The sequence below is a fragment of the Phyllostomus hastatus genome, unplaced genomic scaffold (genome assembly GCF_019186645.2).
Source record: "Phyllostomus hastatus isolate PE091 unplaced genomic scaffold, TTU_PhHast_1.1 phas_scaffold_345, whole genome shotgun sequence".
In the NCBI taxonomy this organism is placed as follows: Eukaryota; Metazoa; Chordata; class Mammalia; order Chiroptera; family Phyllostomidae; genus Phyllostomus; species Phyllostomus hastatus.
The window spans coordinates 11559906-11584662 of NW_025334024.1; the positions used below are offsets into that span (position 1 = coordinate 11559906).

Genomic DNA, 24757 nt, shown 5'->3' on the forward strand with positions numbered 1-24757 from the left:
TAAAAGGAATAGGGGAAAAAGAAAGAGGAAAACTACCAGGAGTAAAACCCATTGCTGCAGGAAAAAAAGGGGCAAAAAGGAAATGTTTCTACCACTAATAAAGTTGTAGAAGTTATTTAAGGCCTAGAAAATTTCAAAGGCTAAAGTATGGGGTCAGGTGGTGGGATGGTGGGAGAGGAATAGTAAGGCCCAAAATTTAAGGGCTTCAGTAAGAAAGAAATGATGTCACCGAAGGCACAAGCAGAAAAGTGAGGCCAGGTTCATGAAGTCGAAAAAAGAAAACCCAACTCAAGGGAGAGATATCCCAACTTCAGGACTTGAACAGCTTATCTTTGGAGTCAATGCAACTATAGCTCAATGCCATTAACCATTAAGATCCAACTAAGTTTCCTTGCTTAAATCTGTGTTGCCAAAAATATTTCTCATAACTTTTTTTCCCACATGTATCTCCCAGTCCAAGAAATGAAACCAGAGAAATTGTAAAACCAGATATTTTGAAAGTTAGTTGTTTATTAGAAGCACTGTAAGTTGGTATGTGTTTCGTTTAAATATGTCTCTTGAGTGTGGTTATAATAAACCAGACCCTTTTTCGCCTTTGACGAAACTAGAATTATTTGTCCTGTAAAGTCAATAGGCTGTGGTAGCTTTACTACAGTATAGATATCCTAGATGACATCAAATGCCCACCACCCAACCCCTCCCAATCCCCATTGAAGAATTAACACAGTAGCAAGGTAGTTACTACTGGGAGTGGTTTACCTTCCAACAGACTGAGGAACAGAAAAAGGTTAAGGATGTTGATTTGGGCTGAGATCCCCCAGAAGCAGACTCTAAAGACAGAATTTGTGTGTTTCAAGGATATACTAGGAGGGAGAGGGGATGTGAGACAAGGGAAGGAAGCCTATGTAGGATGAATTCATAACCCAATTACCACTGTGAGAAACTATGTATTTCTACTGGGGACTTTTGAAAGATGGCATGAAAACCATTATCCAACTCATGGATACTATTGGTATTGCTCCAATACGTATTCAGTTGTGTCATTTTTCTGGTCAGCAAGGAAGCTGGGTATATATCCTTCAATTCTCATGTACCACTAGCTGAAAGCCAACCAATCCACAGCACTTCAAGCAGAGAGAGAGCCTCAAGCAAGTGCCTGCAGGACTCCTGTTGGTGACATGCCACCTGTTGGTACATGTGCATGAAAGAGGATGTGGGTGGCACAATGACACCACCTATTATACACCTGATGGTTCCTGATTATTCCTGATTGGCTTCTCTCAGCAATTTACCTTATTTTGCCATCTTTCACAGTCCTTGACACAGGTCTTCTCATTGCTCCATCCAGAAGAATTAGCATGTTTCTAATGGTCTATTAGTTCCAAAATAGAAGCACTTTATTGATTATTCATCTAATTAATAAGCAAAAATGTCAGTTCCTTTATGAAGTTCCTTTAAAGTTTTTGTGAATACAATCAAACACTTGTTGGAGACTCAAATACAAAGTTCCATTTATTTTCAATAAAAAGCAACACAACAAAGAGGAATTAGTCCACTAATTTTTAAATCTAACACAGCCTTAGCACAAAACTACCCTCAATAAATAAAAACTTATTACTAATATCCAAGTAAGACTATTCTTGAGACTCTTGTTTTGTATTTTAAACAAAACCAGATAGTAAGTGAAGAAACACAAGCTAGATACTTGACTGATAGGACTCAAAGAAAAGAACCATCAAGGAACAGGGTCCCCAAATATTGTCAGCAAAAAAAAAAAAATGGGGTTTTCAAAGCAGTTTAGAAACCCAAGCTCACTAAAAGATGCAAGGGTATGGGATGGCCCATGTTCAAGGCCTGGTAATGAAATCCTTCCATATTTCTAGGTTCTTGATTTAGAATCTGTCACAATCTAGAGGAGCATCTGCCAAAGGACAGGAGGTTCTTTATTCACACTTCCAGAAAAGACCTGTCTCCTTATTCTCCTCTGACTTGGTCACTAGCTCCTGTCACCAATATAATACAGGTTCCATTCCAAAAAAAAGATTACTATGTTGACCAGCCTCTCTCTGGTTTATATTTTCCTTTCAGAAACACATTGATACTGCCAAGGACAGCTCTAAATACATCCAGTATCTTTTATTTTTATCCTCCTACACAACTCTGTGTAGCTGCAAAATCTAGGACTCACAGAGTAATGACAGCATTGGTCAGAAGACAAGTGTCAGTTCCAATATAAAAATCTCTAAAGTTCAATGGTCACAAAAATTTTTTTACCACCTCATCTGCCACATCTTTTCTCTTTTCTCATTGTCTTGTGAATTATTTCTTTCGAAATTCAATCCTCCGAGCTACATTCTGAGCACCAAATTTTTTCACCAACGCATTTCGGACATCCTCATCATCTTTTTGCAAATCTAAGTCATCCTGTCTGGACCAAATAGGATACCCATCAGCCCTCTGACCAGACTCTAAAAAAGATGTTGTAGACTCCAGCTCACCACTATTTTTTAAGAAGGCCTGTGTAACTGTTGATAGATCCAAGTTAAACTTTTCCATTAATTGTCGGATAACCTTAATGGCAGCTCCCACCTCTGGTGGAGAAACTTTTTCTTCTTCTTCTTCTTCATCAGGCTGTGTTTCTGAGTCTTCCTCAGGTGTTGGTGGATCATCATCACACATTGTTATGTGTATTTCAAAATCAGGGCTTTCCTCCACCTAAAGAAAGTGATAAACAAAACCAGTCTAACTACCCAGTTACAAACACTCTTGCAATATCTGGTCTCTCCCACCTACCGCCTTCATGCCCTTTGCACTCCAATCACACTAGACTTCCTTCGGTTCCTCTAACATGCCATGTTCCTTCTTATGTTTATTCGTCTTGGATGTGTGTGTATATGTATGTACGCATGCATGTGATAGGGTAAGGAAGAGTGTGTGTGCAGGTGGGGTGCATATGTGCATTTTTGTGTGTATATGTATAAATAACTATGATGTTCCAATAGAACATTAGAAGCTACAGTGAATATGAAAAAATATATGTACATGAATATCTTTTCCCTTGGAGAAGATATGCACATATAATTTGGCTTTTTTTCCAATTACTCATTATTTTACTCAAGGCTCCTGTCTTTCTCTATAACAGTGGTTAAATATGGGATTCCAACGGAGTATTAGAAGCTAGACTGAATATGGAAGAGCTAAAAATTTCCCACGAAGCTCTAAATACACAAAAAGCTAAATCTGCTTGGTTAAAAAAATTAATCTTTTAAAAGAAGCATAAAAACAATTTTTAAAAGATAAATCCATTCTTAACTTTGAAAAACTTGTACTGAGATCAAAGTACTCAAAATGGGATGCTTTATACTGTTTCAGAATCCTCCTCCCCAACTTTTCTAACTCTCCCCCTCAATTTCTCCTGCCAAAAATTAAAATCTACATGCCTAGAACATAGGTCAGTCCCAATTTCCACTTTCTTCTTCCATCTTGAACTTCTCTTACCTTTCAGGACTTGGGTGTATAAAAAGGGTAGACTGGATGAACAATTTCAAAGAAGAAGAATGGAGGTACAGAAAAAATGAGTTAAATCTAGTTAACATACCACAACCTCCTCAAACTCCCGGGTGGCTTCTACAAGCATCTTTTTGACCGCTTCTTCATTCTCCTTGATTTCTTCCTTTACAAATTCTTCTTCAGGCAAATCTGGAGTTCTCTTATTCTGTGGTTCTATTACAGAGAAGAATAGCACTAGATTAGAATGGGTCTCTTTTACAGAAAACAAACATATAGTGCATGCTTTGTGAGCTTTTGGTCAAAAGTGAGCCTGTACTTTTTTTCCATTAGAAGACATCTGTTTCTGATCAAAAAGATAAGAAAAACACAATATATGCATGCTCAATAATTTCTACTCTTGCTTCTGAAAAGTTGTACTATCCAATGATAATTTTTCCAGGTTCTGGTATGTAAAATAAAAATATTCTTCAAGCTTAACTCATTTTTGTCTTGTATTGATGAATTTGCAAATTAACTGTGGAATAAACTGGGTTCTCTAGGGAGCAGATCCCAAGATGAAGGTTACTACATAAGGTTTCATTAGGGAGTGTACCTGGGAAGACCCCCCACTGAAGAGAAGAAAGCAGGATGGGCAGAGAAAAGTTGAGCTCTGAAAGAATACCAAGGCCTCAACTGAAGCTAGGAAGGTCCTTCAAAGTTGACCAGTTGGGGCAAGGAAGCCAAGATTTTACAGCTGTATATAGATCAGTCACTGGATACTAGTCGCCCTCAAATGACAGGACTTTGGGCAAGGCAGCTCTCCCAGCCACTGAAGACAGAGCTGGACTGAAGGGGTACACCACAATCTACCATACCATCAACACAAAGGAGAGCCCCCTAAAGCTAAACCTCCTCCTGATTCACCTTTATTCTTTGTTCTCCAAGGATTTTACTAAGCTCTTTTCCACTTAACAAAAATACTAAGGAGCAGAATGAGGGAGGTTTTTGTAATGGAACAGTTCTGTATCCTGATTTTTTTATATAAATTTATACATGTATTAAAACACATAATTGAAAAATGGTATGGCAGTTCCCCAAATATTAAACAAGATTACCCTATAAATCAGCAATCCCACTTTTGGGTTTTTACCCCCAAAATTGAAAGCAGGGTCTCAGACAAATACTACTATACTCATATTCATAGCAACATTATTCACAATGGCCATAAGACAGAAACAAACCCAATTGTCCATCCATCAATGAACAAATGAAAAGTGGTATAGATATACACTGGAATATTTTTGTCTTAAAAAGGAATGAAATTCTGACACATTATACTAAGTGAAATAAGCCAGACACAAAAGGACAAATGTTGTTTGATTCCACTTATGTAAGGTACCTAGAGAGAGCAAATTCATAGACAAAAAGCAGAATGCTATTTGTCAAGGGCTGGGAAGAGGGAGAAACGGAGGAAAGTGTTTAATGTATAAAGAGTTTTGGTTTTGGAAAGTCAAAAAGTTCTGGAAATGGATGGTGGTGATGGCTGCCTGACAATTTGAATGTACTTAGTGCCACTGAACACCTAAAACTGGCTAAATGGTAAGTTTTATGTAATGTATATTTTACCACAATAAAAAAAGTAAAATAAATTTTTAAATGTATGAACTCTACACAAAAATAAGTCAATTTTCTTTTATATAAATCTTATAATAGTAATTAAAAAAACAAACACTTATCTTTTAGAGCTATATGCTCAAATAGATAAAACGGTATAATGCCTGGCATTTGCTTCAAAATAATCTCAAAAGTCTAGATCGAAAGGAATAAATATTTTTTAAAATCTAATCATCAGCTATAATCAGGTGAAGTTAGGTAATGGGAACATACGGTTTGTTATACCACTTTTGTAAATGTTTGAAATTTTCTATAATAAATGAACAAATTATGGTTCATTCACATAATGTAATGCAATCAATATGGAAATAAGTCAAAGCAATGCACAGACACAAAGGCTTCAAGATCTACCATTAAGTTAAAAAAAGCAGCCCTGCCTGGTATAGCTCGGTGGATTGAGCGCAGGCCTGCCAACCAAAAGGTCGCTGGTTTGATTCCCAGTCAGAGAACATGCCTGGGTTTTGGGCCAGGTCCCCAGTTGGGGGCACATGAGGGGCAACCATGCATTCTCTCCCTCTCTTTCTCCTTCCCTTCCCCTCTCTCTAAAAATATATACATAAAATCTTTAAAATAAAAAGCAAATTGAAAAACTGACTTCTAGTGTATTAGTACCATTATGAGCAAAAAGGACACATAACAAGGATAGTAGTGGTGGTTGCCTCTGGGAGGGGAACCAGGGGAAAGGGTGTGTAGCAGGGAGACTTTTCACTGTGTACCCTTTTTCTATGTACAGAGTAAACATGGTAGGGCAAATTCCGAGAAGCAATATTGCCATGTTTAAAGGAACATACAATTTAAATGTTGTTAGATGTTTTCAAAATGCCCTCCAAAGAAACAGTACCAATTTCCTTCTATTAATGCATGTGTGAACTTGTTTTCATATACCTCACTAACTTTGAATATTACCCATTTTGTTAATTTTTGCCAATTTGATTCATAAAATATGACATTTTCTTGTTCTGGTTTACTTTTGTTTTTAAAAAAAGACAAACAAAAAGACAAAAACAAGACACATTTATTATTTCACAGTTTCCATGGGTCAGAAGTCCAGGCATCAGTTGTCTGGTCCTCTGTTCAGGGTCTAGTTTACTTTTATTTAATAACAGCATTTCTGTGTTTGTTTATTGGCATTTACTTATTTCCTTTTCTGGAAATTTCTTGTTCCATTTCTTTAGCTCACTTTTCTACTATTTTTTTCTTTTAGTTATTAAGTTCTGCTCTTTGGACATTAAGGAAACTAACTCTGTTGCAATGTATTGGGACTATTTTTCCAGTTTGTCCTCTGACTTTATCATGAGAAGCTTTTAATTTTAAATAATAGAAAACTTTTTCTTAGTCTTCTTGGTTTCAGGATTATCACTATGCTAATATTAAAAAGTAAATTCACTTACTTAGTCATCTTAAGATTTTAATTTTTATATTTACATATCTGATCTTCAAAACACCATTTTGAGTTGGGTGGATCCAGGCTAATTTTGTCCCAAGTCACAAATGGCTAGGCGTAGTCCCTACATGACTTATTTCACCCCTACACCTAGCCCTGTCCTCTCCTAGAATTCCCCCTTTTGCTTACTCCATTCCAGCCACATGATCTCTTTGTTTCTCCAAGAACCTATCTCCACCTCAAGACCTCTGCACTTAGTCACTTTATCCACAACACTTTCTCAGATAACTACCTGGCTTACTTTCATTTCCTTATTTGTCTTTGCTCAAGTAACAGCTTATCAACTAACACCTTCCCTAACACCCTACAGAAGGTGACCTCCTCCCCAACCTTTACCCTGATTTTTCTCTATAGCACTTACCACTTCCCAGCTAGCATGTTAAGCTCCATGACCACAGGGACTTTTACTTATTGTTACATCCCAGCAGGATAACAGTGTCTGGCACTCAAATATCTGTTGAATGAATAAATCTGAAATGTCACTTTTACCAAAAACAAAATTCTACTAAGCATACTGAACAGGAGAAACAGACTTTGACTCCCCAGACTTCAACTGTTACAAGGAATAGTCACATAAGGAAGAGAAGGAAAGTTGGGGGGAGCATGTCTCTTTAAAAAAAAGGGGGTCTACCAATTTGAAATGTCAATAGCCATAATTACATAAAAGGAAGTATCTTCAAAGTTTTGCACTGAGTACAAACCACACCTGAATCTTAACATTTTCAACCGTGTTAGAAACTCATTTCACCATGAGACCAGGAAATAACTTCCAGTGGACCAGAACCCTCTTGTGTGAATACCAATTAAAACAAAAACAAGAAACTAAACTGATCTGGCATGCCTTTAAAATAATTTATACTGAATCTAACTGACCATAAATGTTTTTAAATTGGTGGTTGCCAGAGAGGAGTGGAATGGGAGACACAGGCAAAATAGGTAAGGGAGATTGAGAGGTTCAAAGGTCAGTCGCCAGGATGTCCTGTACAGCACAGGGCAGCAATTTTCAACAGTTCTCATCTCATGGCATACGTAAACTAATTGCTAAAATTCTGCAGCACGCCAAAAAATGTATTTTTTGCCAATCTGACCAAAAAGTAGGTATAATTTTGATTCATTCACACTCACTGGCTATCATTGTATTGGCTATTGTCATTTTTTAATTTCACAATCTAAGGGAAAAAGACATCAGTGTTCCTGACTAAATAGTCACGAATTGTTCTAAAAATTCTTGCTGAACACCGTATGCCCACAAGGGTTGAAAATCGCTATCACAGACAATATAGTCAGTATTATAACTTTGGCCCTGGCCAGTGTGGCTCAGTTGGTTGAAGCCGGCAGATGGTCGCAGATAAAATCACGGTTCGATTCCCAATCAGGGCACAAGCCTAGGTTGCAGGTGCAATCCCGCCACCCGATGCGTGGGAGAGGCAACCCTTCCATGTTTCTCTCCTTCCCTCCTGTTCTCTAGAAGTAATAATAATTTTGTATGATGACTAGACTTACTAAAGCAAAACAGGATGAGTCTTTGAAATATCTCTTAAAACATACCCAAGAAGCTGGTTCCCCAAATCGCCTCTGGGAAAGAAAACTGGACAGCTAAATGGTGGTTGGAAGGGGAGAACTTTATGGTATTTTTTGTACTATTTGACTATCAGACCATGGCAATATCCCAGTTATTGGAAAAGGAAAGTGAAATTAGGAAATACTGCAATTTTACCCCGATGTCAAAGAGGGAAGGGGCCGGAGGGTGATACCAAAGGAGCGAAAATGGACGCCAGACAGGAAGGGTGTGAGACGACCCGCCACCACCAGCACAGATGCAGGCAGAGCGACCGCACGTTCGCAGCAGCAGGCCTCACCCCCGCTATCGGCAGCCTCCGGGTCTTCCTCCGCCTTCCGCTTGAGTTTCTGGGAGGACGGGCTCACTGGGGCATCCCCCAACATGTACTTATGTTCCTGGCCCCGCAGGTGCTTTAAGTAGCGGTCCTTTAGGGACTGCCACGTGTGCTGAGTGAGCGCGCTTTTCTCCATCGCTTTCCACAAGGCGTTGCCCGTGACAGAGCTGGTCGAGCGGGCATTTTCCTTTACGTAGGTCAAGATGGCCACATCGTCCGCATCGGTGAAGGCTACCCGTCCCGTGGGCGGCTGCCGCTCCGACTCGGGGGCAACGCCCTCAGCCTGAGCGCCTGGCTTCGTTTCCGGTGCCTGGTCGGCTACCGGGGCCAGGCCCAGCCGATAGGCCTCCAGCTCGAGCCTCTCGTTGCGCTCCACGCAGTCCAGAATGTATTGCGTGGAGATGAAGTCTCCCGAGGCCTCGGCAGCCGCCTCCCCGGGCTGGGCCAGCAGCACGGCCCCGGGCTCCTGCACCCGGCACAGGGTACCGCCGCCGTGCAGGATGAGCGTCGAGAGCCGGCGTTTCGCCGGGCTGGGACGCACGTAGAACGACATGGAGCTGCCATCTTCCCTCACGAACAGAGTCGAGGAATGAGTAGGCCCGTTGACGTCTTTGCTCAGATCCATCGCCTCCGCCATAGCTGACGCCAGGAGCCAGAAGAACTAGCGCCCCGAAAACTCACAGACCTGAGGTCCTACTCCGAAACGGCGGCAGCTGCGAAACCCTTCACCGCCCCCTCCAGGCGACAGCGCACAGAGCACCACCCCCTCTCCCCGGAAGAGGCGGGGCTTCCGGTGGTGACCTGGAAATTGCGCTATGCTCTTCGTTCTTTTCAGTTCGGGCCACCGGAGGCATGGCTACGTTGCAGGGACCTGAAGTGAATGTGGACCGCGGCGAGGAAAAACTGAGCAAAAAGTAAGTGTCGCTGCGGTCACTAAGGCCTTTGCAGCCGGAACGTCTGGACTAGGAAGTGTCTCTAGGCTCCGACCGAAGCGGCGTTGCCTGGGGCCTTCCTGCTGGTTCTCTTGTGTGCGGGCTCGGTAGGAACTTAGCGGGTACGCCCCGAAACTACACGCCCCAGCTTGCTATGGGACTTGGGGCTGGTAAGGTCCCCACCTGTCGGACTCCTGGAATAAGAAAGGGCCGATGGGGAGGAAATGGGGACAACAATAAATGTAATTGAACAATGTAACAACAATGTAACTGAACAGTAATAAAGAGGAGGCGGAGAACTGAAAGGTGGTTAGAAAGCGAACTTACTCCTGAGAAAGGCTTTTACTATTGAGCTACGCTCCAATAGGAAGGCCGGAGAAATGTTGGTTTAAATACACTAGCTTTCCCCTTTATTTTAATTTTATTTATTCACTTTTAGAAAGGGGAAGGGAGGGAGGAAGACACGGAGAAAAACATCACTGTGTGATTGCCTCTCGTGCTCTCCCCACCCCAACTGGTTCGCAACCCAGGCATATGTAGACTGGGAATCCAGCAACCCCTTGGTTCGCGGGAGAGCGCTCCATCCACACCAACCAGGGCTAATTACTCTACCTTTTCAGTAAGATCTTAATTTTCCTTGGCCTCACTAGGCTATTCTGAACCGTATGTTGGCCAAAAAGTCCGTTTAATTTTTTTTCTGTAAAATAAAAGGCATTTTTCATTTTCATCAGTAACATTATTGATTTGGATATTTTGAATCTGGGCTTCCCGCTCATAGCTTCTTACTGCTAAGAAAGGGGTACTTCTAAACGTCTTCCAGTGCGTAAGACAGCAAAGAATTATTTGGCCAAAATGTCAATAGTACCAAAACTTTGCAAACCACTTTTGACATGTTCCATCAGTCACGGCACCTTCTCCATACACTGCATAACTTTTTTTGCATTTCAATTGGGTTTTTACCTTTCTTTTTTTTTTTGAAAACACTCTCTGACTTGTTAAACACATCTGCCCCTTTTTTTTTTTTTTTTTTAAGATTTTATTTATTTATTTATAGAGAGGGAAGGGAGGAAGAGAGAGAGAGAGAGAAATATCAATGTGCAGTTGCTGGGGGCCGTGGCCTGCAACCCAGGCATGTGCCCTGACTGGGAATCGAACCTACGACACTTTGGTTCACAGTCCACGCTCAATCCACTGAGCTACGCCAGTCAGGGCTGGGTTTTTACCTTTCTTGAAATAATAAAGTATAATACACTGAAAATATTGCTGATTTCCTTCCATCTTCAGTATTAAAATGGCTGCACAAAAATTCACCAATGTTTTTTTAATGCATGCTGATACTACAGCTGTCACAATACAAAAAATTGTTTCAAATAAAGTTAAAAACAACTAAGCACTAGTAGAACCATTGTATGGGAAAAAACTAAAGCTTTCTAGCTAACCCAGTGTTAAAGCATTCAGTTCTATCCTAGCCACAGAGGTTATTCAAAGGGCCTGTGAGTATTGAGGGGATGACCAATGTCTTGCAGTAGGGACTGTCTTATTCAACTAGGCACACCAAGCTGCTGAGTATAACTTTGTTAATCACCCCAAATCCTTGGAGTGTAAAGGTAAATATAAATAAATCCAGATGAGCCAGCCTTTTTAACTGTCTTATATTCTCTACATACTACACACTCCCTCTTAACCGGGGTTCTTCACAGAACACAGATAACGATTTGAGTGACTTTTCTCAATATTCCCAAGAATGGGACATAAAATAAATAGAACCATTCCAGCCCTGGCTGGTGTGGCTCAGTGGTTTGAGCACCAGCCTGCAAACCAAAGGGTCACCGGTTTGATTCCCAGTCAGGCACATGCCTGGGTTGCAGGCCAGGTCCTCAGTAGCAAGTACATGAGAGGCAACTGCACACTAATGTTTTGCTCCCTCCCTCTCCCTCTCTAAAAATAAAATAGAACCATTCCAGAAGCATTAGGAGAAAAGCATTCTCTCCTAATACATTACATGTAAAACATTCATTACATGTAACGGCTGCTTTAGTGCATTAAGGCTCAATTCTCTTCTGAGCCCTGATGGAATTGCACTCAACTAGTAAAAATTAATGGGGGTTTTTTGTGTCCTTTGAGTTTATTTAAATATTCTAGAAAAATGAAAAAGGAAATACCTCAGTTTATGGTCTGATAACACCCTAATATGTTGTCCTGGGAGTGCCTGATGGATCTCCAATGTTTGGAACCTGGTCTTGGACTTGTCTTTGGGAAGATTGACTGGACTTTGATCTGTTACTTCCACAATTGAACTTTAGGGTTGTAAATCACAGATACTTCCTAAGCAAGGTCTCCAGTTGAAAGTATGATTTAAAGATAAGTTGAGGAAACTGGCCAGTTCCTATCTACTGACTTTGCTTAGATTAATCATAGCTACCACTTTTTAAAGCAACTTGTGTGTGTCAAGCACTGTGCTGGAACTATGCAAACTTTTTTATTTCTTATTTTTTTTTTGGAACTTTCTTGGTTTGAATCTTTAGTGAGTATCATTCTGTGCCAGTTACTTTCTCCAACTTTAAAAAACAGATGGGCTGCCTGAGAGGTGACTCATTTCCAAATAAATGGCCAAATTTGTTTGAATGCACTAATGAACATGATCCCTGTAATTCTGTTGCCGTCCAGTGTTAACATATAAACATAATGCAGTTTAAGTCCCTTCTTGAAATTCTCCCTTCCTCCTTATTCCTAGAGCTCCAAACAAGTCTTATCCTTGACTCAGATGCTTTTGTGTGGCTTGCTTTTAGCTTCCTCTAGAGTTTGCAGTTGACAGTGACTTTCCACTGCCAAAAGAGAAACCATGTCAGGGGCTTCAGAAACACTGCTTTAGATCCTGTCTCCCGTTTTCTAGAATGTTGTGATCATTTATACCTGTGAGCCATTGATTTACTTGCTGTTGACTTTTGACCCCAGATATGCCTCTTTTTACCATAGCCAGGACTGAGAACACTGTCAAGTCCAGTAGCAGCAGAGTAAAGGCTGCTGTCACATAAGTAAATTGGGACACAAAAAAGTTTTGCAGCCTCCCCCTCCCCCAACCCATGAGAGTAGGAGTGCTGGTTGCATTTATGTATACTGTCTGTCCCATCTGACACCACATCTCTGTGTTTCCTGTTAGGTGGTGGTAATCATTAGTTCCAAGGTGTTCTGCCATGTTGACGCAAGCTGCTATAAGGCTTGTTAGGGGGTCCCTGCGCCAAACCTCCTGGGCACAGTGGGGGCAGAGGGAGCTACGACTGGGTCCACTTGCTCCTTTAACAGCGCTTCACAAGGACAAGCCACTTTCTAATAAAAGAAGGTTGGTGCCCATTACCTTCTTTATTGTTCTGGGGGCAAAAGTCCTCCCCTTACTTAGGTTCTTTCTGTTAAGCCTCTGGCTAAGTCTTTGGCCTTGTTGCTAAGGAAACAAAACCTTACTACCAAAAAATAGTCCTTTCTCATTTTCTCTTTAATAAATTCCCACTTTCTGTCCTTAAATTCTTGAGATGACTTGTGTTTCTTATTCTAGAACAGTGCTGAAACAAAACCCTTGTATAAATATAGAATTTCTAGTTCAACTTGATTTCCCTTTCCTGTCTTTCTGGAATTTGTTTGCTGATGAGATTAATTTGGCTTGCAGTCTTATTCCTAGCTTTAGGACCTTTTTAGATTCTCCTTAGGATTTATTGGATTTAAAGAGCAACACGTAGTTGAATGGGTTTATTATATTAATGCTAGGAAGAACCAGGACTACCTGGTCCCTGACTGAATTATAGTACAATAGGCCCAATACACTATTATCATTGGTGGTTTAAAAGAATGATCAATTTTATTTGACTAATGAGGGGGTCCCTCTCAACCCAAATCTACTTGATTTCTGGGTTCACATAGCAAGGTGTCAGATCATAAGAAATACCAAGTTATGCTAATTGCTTTACTTTTTGATTCTCAGATGACAAGTACCAAGAGTTTGACCAGATCTGTAAGGTTTCTGTCCTGCATAGAGAGAGTAAAGGGTTAAGATAGTTAGGGATACCTGTAATAGCTCATGTTTGCATGCTTACTATATGTTAGGGACAGGGTCATCTCTTTACATACATTATCTCAATCTTCACAATAACATTTGGGGAGTAGGGGTTGTCTATTACCCGTTTTATAAGGTGGAGGGAAGTTAAGTCACTTGTCCAAGGTTGCATAATTGACAGGTAGGTCTGTCAGAATTTAGTTTCGGGAAGTCTGACTCTAAAGATGGTATATTACCCCCTATGCTATGCCACTTTGTATACTGTTCTGTCCGGTTTGTTGTCAGAGCCAGGCTTCAGTGGGCAGAGTGGGACTAATGAATACTGAAGGCTGTTGTCAATGGCCTAATCTCTCCTTCAGTTCTGAGGGAGAGAGCATCAGTGGAGTGTCTCCCTGAACTCTGAAAAGCCACCCTTTCCCACTCCACACTAGCCCACTCCTTGGAGTGGTAGGAAGGAGTGGCAAACTGGAGATGTTGCCTTATCATGTCAGGTCTGGTACTCAAGGAACTTCATATTCTACAAAGGATAGATACCAGACAACTAAAATGCCTTCTACCACTGACTTGGGGGATGACCTAGCTTTAAGGGACTCCCTAGCCTAATTAGCTTATAAGCTAATATGTAGGAGTGGTTTGGTTTTTTTTTTACCATGGACCTCAGACTGGAAAGTAGATTATCTCTCTCATGTATAGAATTTAGCAACCAAGAGACTAGAAGTGAGGTTGGAAAACTGAGCAAGAGCATTTCCCCCAGGCTGTTCATATTTTTGATAAGGGGTTATGGGGCAGAACATAGTAGAGGGCTCTTCAGGCAGATGAACATTTTCATATTCCCAACAGTGAGCTCAAGAGACGCCTGAAAGCTGAAAAGAAAATAGCGGAGAAGGAAGCCAAGCAGAAGGAGCTCAGTGAGAAACAACTAAGTCAGGCCAATGCTGCTGCCACCAACCACACCACTGACAATGATGTGGGTGCCGAGGAAGAGGGCCTGGACCCAAACGTGAGTCCCCTGGACCACCACCCTGACGGGCATAGGGAGGCTTTCGATGGGGCTTCTGCAAATCCCTGGGAACCAATGACTAAGAAGATAAAATAAGAACTAGAATAGGCACTGGACCATAAGTCACTGGACCATAGGATCAGGGAGAACCTACCCCTCCATCTGATTAAAAACACAAGCTCTTTCTCATCAGATGTCAGCAAGCATTTAGAAGAATCTAGTACTTCAGAGTGACTGATTAATCTTCCTCTTGGAATTTGCTGGGCCTCGATGCAGCCCCAGAGAAAGCGTCTCCCTAAAGATGGGCTAGGGTATACTTTAGACCAGAGATTGGTAAGCTGGTCTGCAGGCCAGGTCCACTCCCCCTCATCCCTCCTTCCCGGTGTGTTGTAAATAAAATTGCATTAGAACACAGCCATGCCTATTTTTTAACAAATGTCTGAAGTTGCAGAGTTGAAGAGCTGCATCAGAAAAAGTTTGCTGACCCCTGTTACATAATATTCTTTTTCTACAATCCTCCAGGCCCTATGGGCCTGCCTTAGGGAAAAGTCTGATGTGAGAAAGTGGGAAAGAAGTGACTCCCCATGCAGATGTGTCCACAAAACTGGTAACTAAGGCCACCTATACCAATCAGGCTTATTATTTTAGATAGAACTCCACTTTTCCTGTTTGTTGAATCTTGCTTTTAGATACAAATCTCACTCCATATCCAATTTTGTGATTTCAAGGTTATCGGGGTAGGGCAGTGAAAGAAACCTGAGTGTATTGGGGGCACTCGAGGCAGAATACAGTACTCTGCCAGATGGGCCACTGGTCTGACCAGGTTCAGCTTCTCAAAGGCATTTTCATTTTTGTTTTTATATTTAAATAGCAATACTACAAGATCCGCAGCCAAGCAGTCCAGCAACTAAAGGTCAATGGGGAAGACCCGTACCCACACAAGTTCCATGTAGACATCTCGCTGACTCACTTCATCCAAGAATACAGTCACCTGCAGCCTGGCGACCAGCTGAGTGACATTACCTTAAAGGTGGCAGGTAGGAAGACTCCAGCTTCACTGACCTCTCTCTTCTGTTGTTTTTTGTTTTGTTTTGTTTTTTTAATAATTTTATTTTTTTAACCTTTTTCTAAAAGATTTTATTTATTTATTTTTAGAGAGGGAAGGGAGGGAGAAAAAGAGAGAGAGAGAGACATCAATGTGCGGTTGCTGGGGGCCGTGGCCTGCAACCCAGGCATGTGCTCTGACCGGGAATCGAACCTGCGATGCTTTGGTTCGCAGCCCGCACTCAGTCCACTGAGCTACACCAGCCAGGGCTCTCTTCTGTTGTTTTAGTGAAATGTTCAGAAATACAGCAGCTTGCTTTCTGAGATTTCCAGGTTCCCTTTCCCCTTCATTTTTGCTGGACCTTCTCTTTCCTTTGTGTGTTTCTCTGGTTTTATTCAATTTTGTGGGGCTTTGTCCTAGAAGGGATCCTTGGCTGTTAAACAGAGAGTTCCTGCAGGCTACACTAAAGGGCTTCATCCCCTCGACCTTAATGCAGCCCATTATACTCACTCATAGGCAGTAGGCAGATCCCCTCCCAGTAATGGCTGCTGTCTTCCTGCCACATTTTCCAGTGAATACCTATGGGTATTTGGGAGATTTCCAGTTCTCAGACCCACTGGACACCCCCCATTGCTCCCACATAGAGATGTGGGGACTCTCTTGTTCCACTGGTGGTGATTTGCCCCATTGCTTATATTTTGGGATTCTTGGAAATATTTTTCCACATAATTTTGTTATAAATTCTGTCAGTGGCTTTTTGGCCTTGCCTGTCTAGTTCTACTTCCTATTTTTATGTGAGAATTCAAGGAGATCCAAAAATATCCATGCCGCCACCACAGTGTCATCTTGTCGGAATCCAGTGAACATTTTTAACTGGTTGGAATGGGGATCCAGCATTGTCATAACGACAAAGGCAGGGCTCAGGCCTCTGTCTAAAATCATATAGTTCTGGTTTATGTTGTGCCAGACACACACAAAAAAAAATGTAGAGGGAGCCTTTTTGGCACTTAGTATTTTTGCTGTTCTTTTTCTAGGTAGAATCCATGCCAAAAGAGCATCTGGGGGAAAGCTCATCTTCTATGACCTTCGGGGAGAGGGGGTCAAGTTGCAAGTCATGGCCAATTCCAGGTATATAGAAGTATCCAATTACATGGTTTCTGGGTTGGACCAGAACAACGAAGTTGAGGAAAAAGTTCTGTGTGGTCTTCTTTTCCTCTTGGTATTTAAGGTTAGAAGAAGTGGGATATGGTTGGGTAAAGCTGAAGAGAGAGAAGGCCATGTGGTCACCTGGACAATAATGACTGTTTTTGTCTTGTGTCGCAATTAAAAATGAAAGATACTACTTTTTTTTTAAGATTTTATTTATTTGGTTTTAGAGAGGGGACAGGAAGGATAAAGAGAGGGAAAGAAATATCAGTGTGTGGTTGCCTCTCACGTGGCCCCCACTGGGGACCTGGCCTGCAACCCAGGCATGTGCCCTGACTGGGAATCAAACCAGGGACACTTTGGTTCACAGCTCGTGCTCAATCCACTGAGCTACGCCAGCCAGGCAGGTACTACTTTTTAATAGTTGATCTTGAATCTGAGATTTTTCTTGGGCTCACATTAACTAGGCATTAACAGTTTAGTGAAGGTTCCAGAGTAAACCAGTGGTTAGTTTTAATTAAGAATGTTGTATACTGAATTACATTTTCCTTTTACTCAGGAATTATAAATCAGAAGAAGAATTTATTCATATCAATAACAAACTGCGTCGGGGAGACATAATTGGAGTTCGGGGAAATCCTGGGAAAACCAAGAAGGGCGAGCTGAGCATCATTCCCTATGAGATCACACTGCTGTCTCCTTGCTTGCATATGTTACCTCATCTTCACTTTGGCCTCAAAGACAAGGTAAGCTCTCATGACCTTCCGGTGTGGTTTATCATACCATTGAATCAAATGTGTTAGTGATCTCTGTTGCTTTTGGTTTAGGAAACACGATACCGTCAGAGATACTTGGACTTGATCCTGAATGACTTTGTGAGGCAGAAATTTATCATCCGCTCAAAGATCATCACATATATAAGAAGTTTCTTGGATGAATTGGGATTCCTAGAGGTGATGGAGAATTCCCGACATACTAGGCTGCCTTGCTATGCTTGCCTCTTACTGTTCCTTCCCTTCCCTTTTTTAAGGCATGTCCTGTGTCAGTATCCTTCATGCTCAATGAAAAGTCCCCTTTCTTGCCAGCATTGCATACCACCTTGTTTACGTAGTACCCTGATTAGGAAGGCAGACTTCTAAGATAAAGGCAGGGTAAGGCCATCCACACTGTAACGATACCACATTCAATGTGTAATCAACTCATTTTGCTTTCCGGTAGCATTTTAAAAAGTTTGAATTTATTTAAACTAAAAAATATATTTTTTAGGAAAAACTTTTTATTTCTCTTAAACATCAATGTAAGAGAGAAAGAAACATCAATTAGTTGCCTCTCACAGTCCCCCAACGGGGGACCTGGCCCGCAGCCCAAGCATGTATCCTGACTGAGAACCGAACTGGTGGCCTTTCAGTTTGTGGCTGATGCTCAATCCACTGAGCCATGCTAGCCAAAGCAGGAAAAACATTTTTGAAACATATTTTTTAATTATATGAGAAAGATGAATGTATGTTACTGTAGAATAAATTCAAAAAATAAAGAAGTAGAATCAAAACTGAAAGTCCCCTTTTTATTTCTCCCAACCAGCTTTCTTCCCCAAACTTGCACTTGATATGTATCCTTCCTCTCCATTTACTATGCATGTTTACATATATACCAATGCATGTTGTAGATGGGGTACACATTTTGGAAGGGTTTTATTTTCTTTAAATATAAATGAAGTCATGGCCCTGGCCAGGTAGCTCAGTTGGTTAGAACATCGTCCTGATACACCAGGATTATGGGTTCAATCCCTGGTCAGGGTACATACAATAAGTAATGAATGCATAAAAAAAAGTGGAAGAACATACTGATATGTGTGTGTGTCTCTCTCCCCCACTGCTTCTCTCTCTCTCTCTCTCTCTCTGTCCCCCAACCTCTCTTTCTCTCTTCCTCTTTCTAAAATCAATAAATTTTTTAAAAATTATACACACAAATTAAGTCACATATGTGTATTATGATGGACCTTTTGGGGGGGGGGGGTTCCCACCTAATATGTTCTGAAACCTTTGCGTGTGTCTCTCTAAGCTGCTGATTTTCTGATAATATTTTAATGAACATCTTTGTGCCCGTGTGCAAGTGTTTCTGTAGGACAAATTTCTAGAAGTAGAGTAAGTCAAAGGATATAAGCAGTTAAATTTTTAATAAATACTGAAAAGGTAATAAATTGCACTCAAGAAAAGCTTTTCCCCATTTAAATTCCCACTTAGAGCTAATGAAAGTTTATGGTATAGTAAATCCTCCCTTAACATCATCAATAGATTGTGCGACTTAAAGCGAAACTACATATAATAAGATCAATTTTACCATAAGCTAACTGATAAAAAATAAGAGTTAAGTTCTTATGGCAAGGAACTGTGGTACTATGGTAATGGTGTTTGGTCTTAATAGAAGTTGAAACTATTTTGGAAAATCAAGCTATCTCTACTTTTTTGTCAAGCACTTGCATGTTACTTTTGAACTTCACCTTTACTTGGGGATATAACATGAGCTTTCCTCAAGGCCTCTAATGTGAGTACCTTTAAGAAATGTTTCTCCCTGTCCTTTAGATTGAAACTCCCATGATGAACATCATCCCGGGGGGAGCTGTGGCCAGGCCGTTTATCACCTACCACAATGAGCTGGACATGAATTTGTATATGAGAATCGCTCCGGAACTCTACCATAAGGTAATCAAGAGGATACCCTGTTCCCTTAGAACAGCAGAATGCTGGGAAACCATTGGTTAGACAGGTGCAGTCAGCAAGAAGAGGAATAGTGAGGGTAGAACAGCCAGGAGAATGTCCTACTTTTGTCAGGCTTGTGGGTGTTAACACTGACAGAATTTCTCTACAAGATCAGTAGTGTTGCAGGTCAGAGGGCAAAGGGAGTGTCTTTCTTAGGAAGAATCTTACAGATTCTTCTAACATGCCTTAGTTCCCATTATACTTATAGTTCTTGAATAACCTGTATCTAGAAGTTCGAAATAACTACCTTCAGATTACCAGAGTAAATATTAAAGACTGTCATTCAAGATTCTTAGTTGCAGACAACAAAATCTATTATAGCTAGTTTAAGCAAAAGAAAAATATTAAAATATATGAGGAAATTCAGTTTCCAGGAGGATCAAACAATCAGGCTTGGAGATCATGAGGGTTCTGAGTTGCTCTAAGATCATCCCATGGAGAACCCAGTGTCTTTTCCACTAGACACAGTTACCGTGCTCATAACCCTGGCACTAGGCACAGGTCACTGCCCTTACAACGTCTGTAGTTACTGCCTCTAACAGCTAGATTTCCCTGGCCCCCTTGGTCAGGAGGATTTCTGTGCAAAGTCTGCATCTCTCAGTAGCTTCCTATTGCAGTCTCACAGTTGTGTCTGATTGGTGGGGAGCTTTAGTCGTGTGCCTGCGTCTACCCCCAATAATGGTTTTTCTTGGGGAGGCTCACTCACAAGATGGGAAGAAACCGTATTCAGAGGTCCTAGGCAGCCAAAATAAGTGATGGCCATCCACTGCAAAGGCCTAAAGAAAGTAAGGTACTCGGCATTTAGGTCAGGACCTGAGATTGTGCCTGAGCTATAAAAACCAAGTTGTAGTTTTTATAGACAAAAGCTCTCTAGAGCCATTAAGATGAGCCACCGTGACCATGCCCTGTGTTGTTATTAGATGCTGGTGGTTGGTGGCATTGACCGGGTGTATGAAATTGGGCGCCAGTTCCGGAATGAAGGAATTGACATGACTCACAATCCTGAGTTCACCACCTGTGAGTTCTACATGGCCTACGCAGACTATCACGATCTCATGGAAATCACGGAGAAGATGATTTCAGGTGACCCCTCCTGCTTCCTTTGTCTTTCACAGGAGTTTCAGGGACTGGTGTGCTTCTTTCAAGACTTCCTGTGGGTCCTGTTTAAATGATATGTCTTTCCCAGGTATGGTAAAGCACATTACAGGCAGTTATAAAGTCACCTACCATCCAGATGGGCCAGAGGGCCAAGCCTACGAGATTGACTTCACCCCACCCTTCCGGAAAATCAGCATGGTAGAAGAGCTTGAGAAAGCCCTGGGGGTGAAGCTGCCGGAAACCAACCTCTTTGAAACTGAAGGTAAAGTGACGCACTCCTCTGTTGTATGCCCCCCTTCCCTGTTTAGCTCTGAATTAGATTATGTCAGGGCTAGCGTTTCCCCCACTGTTGTCTTTGTATACTTTTTTGCTGAGGTAGTGTAATGTCTTCCCTTCTAACCTATACATTTGTATTACAGAAACTCGCAAAATCCTTGATGATATCTGTGTGGCAAAAGCTGTTGAATGCCCTCCACCTCGAACCACAGCCAGGCTCCTTGATAAGGTACAAAGCCATGCACTTTAGTACGTGCCTTCATCTGGTGGTAACCAGCCCCCTGCTCCTTAAGAAGGTGAACTAGAGATAAGAGAATAAACAATCTTTGCTATGCAAAATACTTATGGACGTTACCTCATATAATCCTGAGGGGTTTAAGATAAACCCTCCCCGCCCAGCTTCAGGTTTGAGGGGAAGCTGATCCTCTTCCACCTAGGCTGAAACAATCAAACTGCTATTCAGGAAGGATCTCTAGCTCTGTTTTTCTTTCTCACTAAGCTCGTCGGGGACTTCCTGGAAGTGACGTGCATCAATCCTACATTCATCTGTGATCACCCGCAGATAATGAGCCCTTTGGCAAAATGGTAAGATAAAGCATGGTGTGTCGGTTACCCATTGCTGCATAACCACCCCAGAAGTTGGCAGCACAAAAGTAGTCTCTCTGCTCTGCCTAGTGTTGGCTACGTTAACTCAAGTGGCTTCTTTCAGCTGGGAACTCTACCCAGGCACCTTTGTCTCCTTCTCCTCTGTGCCTCTGACAGCATAGCCTGGGCTCTCTTACATAGCAGCTGGGTTCTAGGAGGAAGCATTCCACAAGGATAAACCCTAGTGTGCAGACATATCAAGCCTCTGCCAATGTCCCATTGTCCAGAGCAAGTCATATGGGCAACCCAGGGTACCTGTGACAGGGACTACAGAAGGCATGACTGCAGGAGGTGTGGTTCATTGTAACAGTTGACCACACAGGTTTCTTGTGAAGATAATTAGAAGTTCCTTGTCTCTCTGTCTAACCCTCCTCACTATTGTACCAAATACTTTGGTGCTGAGAGTGCATGCATGCTTCAGTAACACTTTTGAGTCAGCTGAAATTCAGGAACTCTTATGTTTTCACCAGATGTTAGGTTATTAGTAAACCTCCCCTTTACTCTCTTGTCCCCAGGCACCGCTCTAAAGAGGGTCTGACTGAGCGCTTTGAGCTTTTTGTCATGAAGAAGGAAATATGCAATGCCTACACTGAGCTGAATGACCCCATGAGGCAGCGGCAGCTTTTCGAAGAACAGGCCAAGGTAAGGAAGGAGAGGGAACAAAGGCACATATTTCATCGTTGTCTGTACTCACTAGCTTGAACCCTGGCCTGTGTCATTGTCTGCATCTCTTGGTGACTTCAGCAGAAGTGAAGGATAAAGCCGCTGGCTTCACTGGAGGAATTCACATTTCAGGATTGAGAACTGGACTAGTTTGGCCCTAGATTTCCACATAGGAACTTGAGGCTTGATCATCTGTATGGGGAGTGCGACATTTGTCTTGAAAATACATTTGCCTAACAAGAGCATAATTTTTCTCAGATGGTACATTTATTGAAGTGGCTTTGGGGCCAGGGGTGAGAGGCAGATAAAGATTAATGAAGACAGCCCTGGCTGGTGTGGCTCAGTGGTTGAGTGCTGGCCTGCAAATCAAAGGATCGCTGGTTCAATTCCCAGTCTAGGGCACGTGCCTGGGTAGTGGGTCAGGTCCCCAGTGGGGGGTATGCAAGAGGCAACCACATATTGATGTTTCTCTCCCTCTCTTTCTCCCTACCTTCCCCTCTCTAAAAAATATATAAATAAAATCTAAAAAAAAATGAAGACAAAGCCCCCATAGACATCCTGCACTAACGCTGTCACTGACAGGTGGTTTCAGGAAATGGATAGGACACTTGAGAATCATCAGAGTCTGAAATCAGTCTCATTGGGCTCACAGAGCCCCACGCAGTAGAGCTGTTTTCATTTCAGAGAAATTTGCATGTGTCCTGAGGTAGATTTCATCAGTCCTGACCTCCAGGCTCCATCCTGGAGTTACGAGGAAACCCAATGCCCAGCGATTGCTGGGTGTCCAGAGCACAGGTTATCCCTGAGTGTTTTAACGTGATGGATGACTCAGACCCTGAGAGATGATGCAACCCAGAATGGTGTCACTGTTTGGTCCTTCTCTTCTAGGCCAAGGCCGCTGGTGATGATGAGGCCATGTTCATAGACGAAAACTTCTGTACTGCCCTGGAATACGGGCTGCCCCCCACAGCTGGCTGGGGCATGGGCATTGACCGAGTCACCATGTTTCTCACCGATTCCAATAACATCAAGGTACAGCAGCCCTGCATGCACACTGCCCTGAAGAGTTCCACTGTGTTGGACAGTGGGCCTGGTGGACTTGGTGGGCCTGGACAGTAGGAGCAGGTTTTGGGCTGGAGGGAGGAGCAGCAGAGGAGTTTATATGCAATGCCACAGGCAGAAGATCAGAGCATCTAACTTTATAGGATTTGAGGTAGAAGGATTACTAAATGCTTGCATTTCTTCAGGGTTCAAGAAATATGTTAAGTTCTCTATATGCATTATCTCATTGAAGTCCACCCTTTGAGGTGTACAGACAGTTGTTAATCCTAGTTTTATAGATGAGGGAGCCAAATTTTCAGAGAACCCCTATGTGTATTGATTGTTTTGACACTGCCCCTGGGCAGTGCTGTGCATGTGTTCTTTTCCATCCTCCGTAATTGAAAGGAACTGAGTTGAATTAAAGAACACATCTGTCTTTCCAGCTGGGATGTACAAATCTCTGGGTTTTTGTTGTAACAATAACCAGAGGCAAAAGGAATGGGTGGACGGCTGTGAAAAAAAAATGGTGTTTCTTGCTTCAAAATGCATTTATCTCTTGTAGGAAGTACTTCTGTTTCCTGCCATGAAACCTGAGGACAAGAAGGAAAATGTAGCCACTGCTAATACACTGGAAAGCACAACAGCTGGCACTTCTGTCTAGAAAACGTTAATTGCAAGTCACATCACTCAGGCACCTTTGCACTTCTGCAAAAGATCAAGGACTGCAAGGGAGTTCTTGTATGTTGCTTTCCATTTGACTATTACAGTTCAGTCACCAGAGAGAAAAAGGGAATTAAGGATTCTTTTGTTCCTTGTTACCAAATAAACCATTTATCTCTACTCCTGTCTCGTCATTCTTTTACCTTTGTGGAATGTCAGCTTTTTTCTTAGGTTCCTGGCCTAATGAAGATTTAGGATTATACCGTTTTATTCAGCAAATTTGTATTAATGCTTGCATTGTTCTAAGAGATTAGAGACTCAGCAGTGAACAACAGCCAAATCCCTGCTTTCATGGAACTAACATTATTGGGACAGAGGGGATGGGTGGGCAGGTTCAGATGAGCAGACAAATGAGACAAGTAAGTACATATTATTTCTGGTAGTGGTACATACTAAGAAAAATAGAGTAAGGAGATGGGGTGCTGTTTTAGAAAGAGGTGTGTGGGGACACTGCTGCTTCAAAAATGTGATCAGGCAAGGACCCCTTGTAGATAACTAGGAACCCAGCAATAGAGATCTAAGAGAAAAGGGCAATCCACACTAGAGGACCACATTTTTGAGGAAGCACAAAGGTTCTGGTGTGATGAAAGGAGAGGATGAAAATCAGTGAAAGGCCAGATCACACAGGTGCCTGTAAGCCATGCAAAGGAGTATTTTATTATGAATGAGATGGAGCGCCATTAGGTTTCCAGCAAAGGAGTGTTTTTTGAAGGATTGTTCTACTGAGCATATGAAAGGCAAGAGTGAAAGCAGGGAGACTAGTCAGGCTATTGCAGTGGGTTTGGAGGCATGCTGGCTTAGACTTGGGGGGTGTGAGGTAACAGAAGTCAGTGGGTTTTGCCTGTGTTCTTGTGGTCAGCAAAATTTGCTGATGGTAAGTGGCTT

General features: G+C 42.0%; 2 protein-coding genes across 3 annotated transcripts; one reads left to right on the top strand and one right to left on the bottom strand.

Moving 5' to 3' along the window:
• Positions 1-1486: 1486 nt before the first annotated feature.
• LOC123805781 (TERF2 interacting protein) lies at positions 1487-9179 on the bottom strand. Its single transcript, XM_045818522.1, has 3 exons — positions 8467-9179; positions 3599-3723; positions 1487-2715 (listed from the first exon to the last, which is right to left on the bottom strand). The coding sequence occupies exons 1-3, from the start codon at positions 9137-9139 to the stop codon at positions 2320-2322; spliced, it is 1194 nt and encodes a 397-aa protein (XP_045674478.1). The 5' UTR covers positions 9140-9179; the 3' UTR covers positions 1487-2319.
• Positions 9180-9259: 80 nt separating this feature from the next.
• On the top strand, positions 9260-23992 carry KARS1 (lysyl-tRNA synthetase 1). 2 transcript variants are annotated; one of them, XM_045818520.1, is made up of 15 exons: positions 9291-9416; positions 12595-12774; positions 14320-14479; positions 15351-15516; positions 16559-16652; positions 17230-17416; positions 17498-17623; positions 19253-19372; positions 20350-20512; positions 20616-20789; positions 20947-21032; positions 21303-21388; positions 21964-22090; positions 23000-23143; positions 23715-23992. In XM_045818520.1, the coding sequence occupies exons 2-15, from the start codon at positions 12629-12631 to the stop codon at positions 23811-23813; spliced, it is 1878 nt and encodes a 625-aa protein (XP_045674476.1). In that variant the 5' UTR covers positions 9291-9416; positions 12595-12628; the 3' UTR covers positions 23814-23992. The 2 variants fall into 2 exon arrangements, with proteins under 2 accessions (XP_045674477.1, XP_045674476.1); XM_045818521.1 differs by lacking the exon at positions 12595-12774 and having other exon boundaries at positions 9260-9416.
• The last annotated feature ends 765 nt before the right edge of the window (positions 23993-24757 follow it).